This window comes from Arachis ipaensis, chromosome B03, assembly GCF_000816755.2.
Source record: "Arachis ipaensis cultivar K30076 chromosome B03, Araip1.1, whole genome shotgun sequence".
Classification (NCBI taxonomy): Eukaryota; Viridiplantae; Streptophyta; class Magnoliopsida; order Fabales; family Fabaceae; genus Arachis; species Arachis ipaensis.
Window position 1 is genome coordinate 45,836,509 of NC_029787.2, and position 1,106 is coordinate 45,837,614.

At 46.0% G+C, this 1,106-nt stretch overlaps 1 protein-coding gene across 2 annotated transcripts in view; it reads left to right on the forward strand.

Annotated features, from left to right (window-relative positions):
* Positions 1-1,106, forward strand: part of LOC107630491 (protein Brevis radix-like 4) — a 7,724-nt gene continuing 6,618 nt past the window's right edge. Inside the window, exons 1-3 of one of the 2 annotated variants that reach the window (XM_021118861.1) lie at positions 1-294; positions 413-720; positions 868-1,106. The exon at positions 868-1,106 is cut by the window's right edge and continues 78 nt beyond it. In XM_021118861.1, coding sequence (XP_020974520.1) covers positions 607-720; positions 868-1,106 — 353 coding nt within the window. In that variant the 5' untranslated portion in view covers positions 1-294; positions 413-606. The remainder of the gene's footprint in view (positions 295-412; positions 721-867) is intronic. The other variant, XM_016333634.2, reaches the window with a different exon arrangement.

Sequence of the window (1,106 nt, forward strand, 5' to 3'; positions counted from 1 at the left end):
ACAAATACTGAAAAGCTTGAAGGGACGGCAACCGCGAAACTCAGCTCAAGAGAGACAGATACAGACACGCACATCCGCATTAACAGGTTAAAAGGAAATGATAGGCTGATATAGGCTGATAGTCCCACCCCAAAGACAAAAAGCAGATTCCACAGTCTCCTACTCTCCTCAAATCAAATCATCTCCTCTCCCATTAAAAACAAAAACAAACACACTTGACTTACTCTCTCTTCTTCCCACTGCCACCTGAATCCGCCAGTTACTTCCGACCACATGGTCCCCTCCCTCATACTAGTACTGTTAAACCCCCTCCTCCAATTTTCATTAATTAACTAATTAACACGCTGCTGCCACCACACTTTAGTGCTCACATCTTTACATGTTTTATATATTTTTTATTTATATTTTGCAGTTTCTATCAGCAGAGAGAAGACAGTCTGTGATCTCGTCGTAGTAATTGAAGTTGCTGCTGCTTCTTCGCATGGCACCAACTCATAATCGTTTCTCGGTTACCACGCTTTTTTATAATCCAACAATCTGATCTAACCTTCTATTCCCCTCTCAACTCACTCTTCTTCTCTTTCAAAAGAGAAAAAGAAAAAGAAAATGCTGACGTGCATAGCTCGGCCGAAGAAACTCGGGGAAGACTCACTGAGTCACCCGGACGATCCCAATTCCAGCATCGGAAAGAATCAATCCGTCAAGTCCATCACCTCTCAGGTAACTTCTATTAGAGAAAAGGAAAAGAAACAAAAAAGAAACAAAAAAAGTGCAAGAGCTCTCTCTTTCTCTCATTGCTTTATCTAAGTGTCGTGATTTAAACTCTCCACCGCGGGCGCGTGTGTTTGTTTTTTTGGTTTTCTTCAGTTAAAGGATATGGCGTTGAAGGCGTCGGGTGCGTACAAGAACTGCAGTCCGTGCGCGCCGCCGAGTCGACTCAGGACAGCCAGTGGAGTGGGCGGTGCCAGTATTGGAAGCGGTGGAGACTCGGATGGGGACTCGGATCGGTTCCGGTGGTCGTACAGACGGACAGGGAGCTCAAGCTCGTCGGCGGGGACAAGGACAGGGTGGGGAAAGGAGATGGAGGCGAGGCTTAAGGGGATATC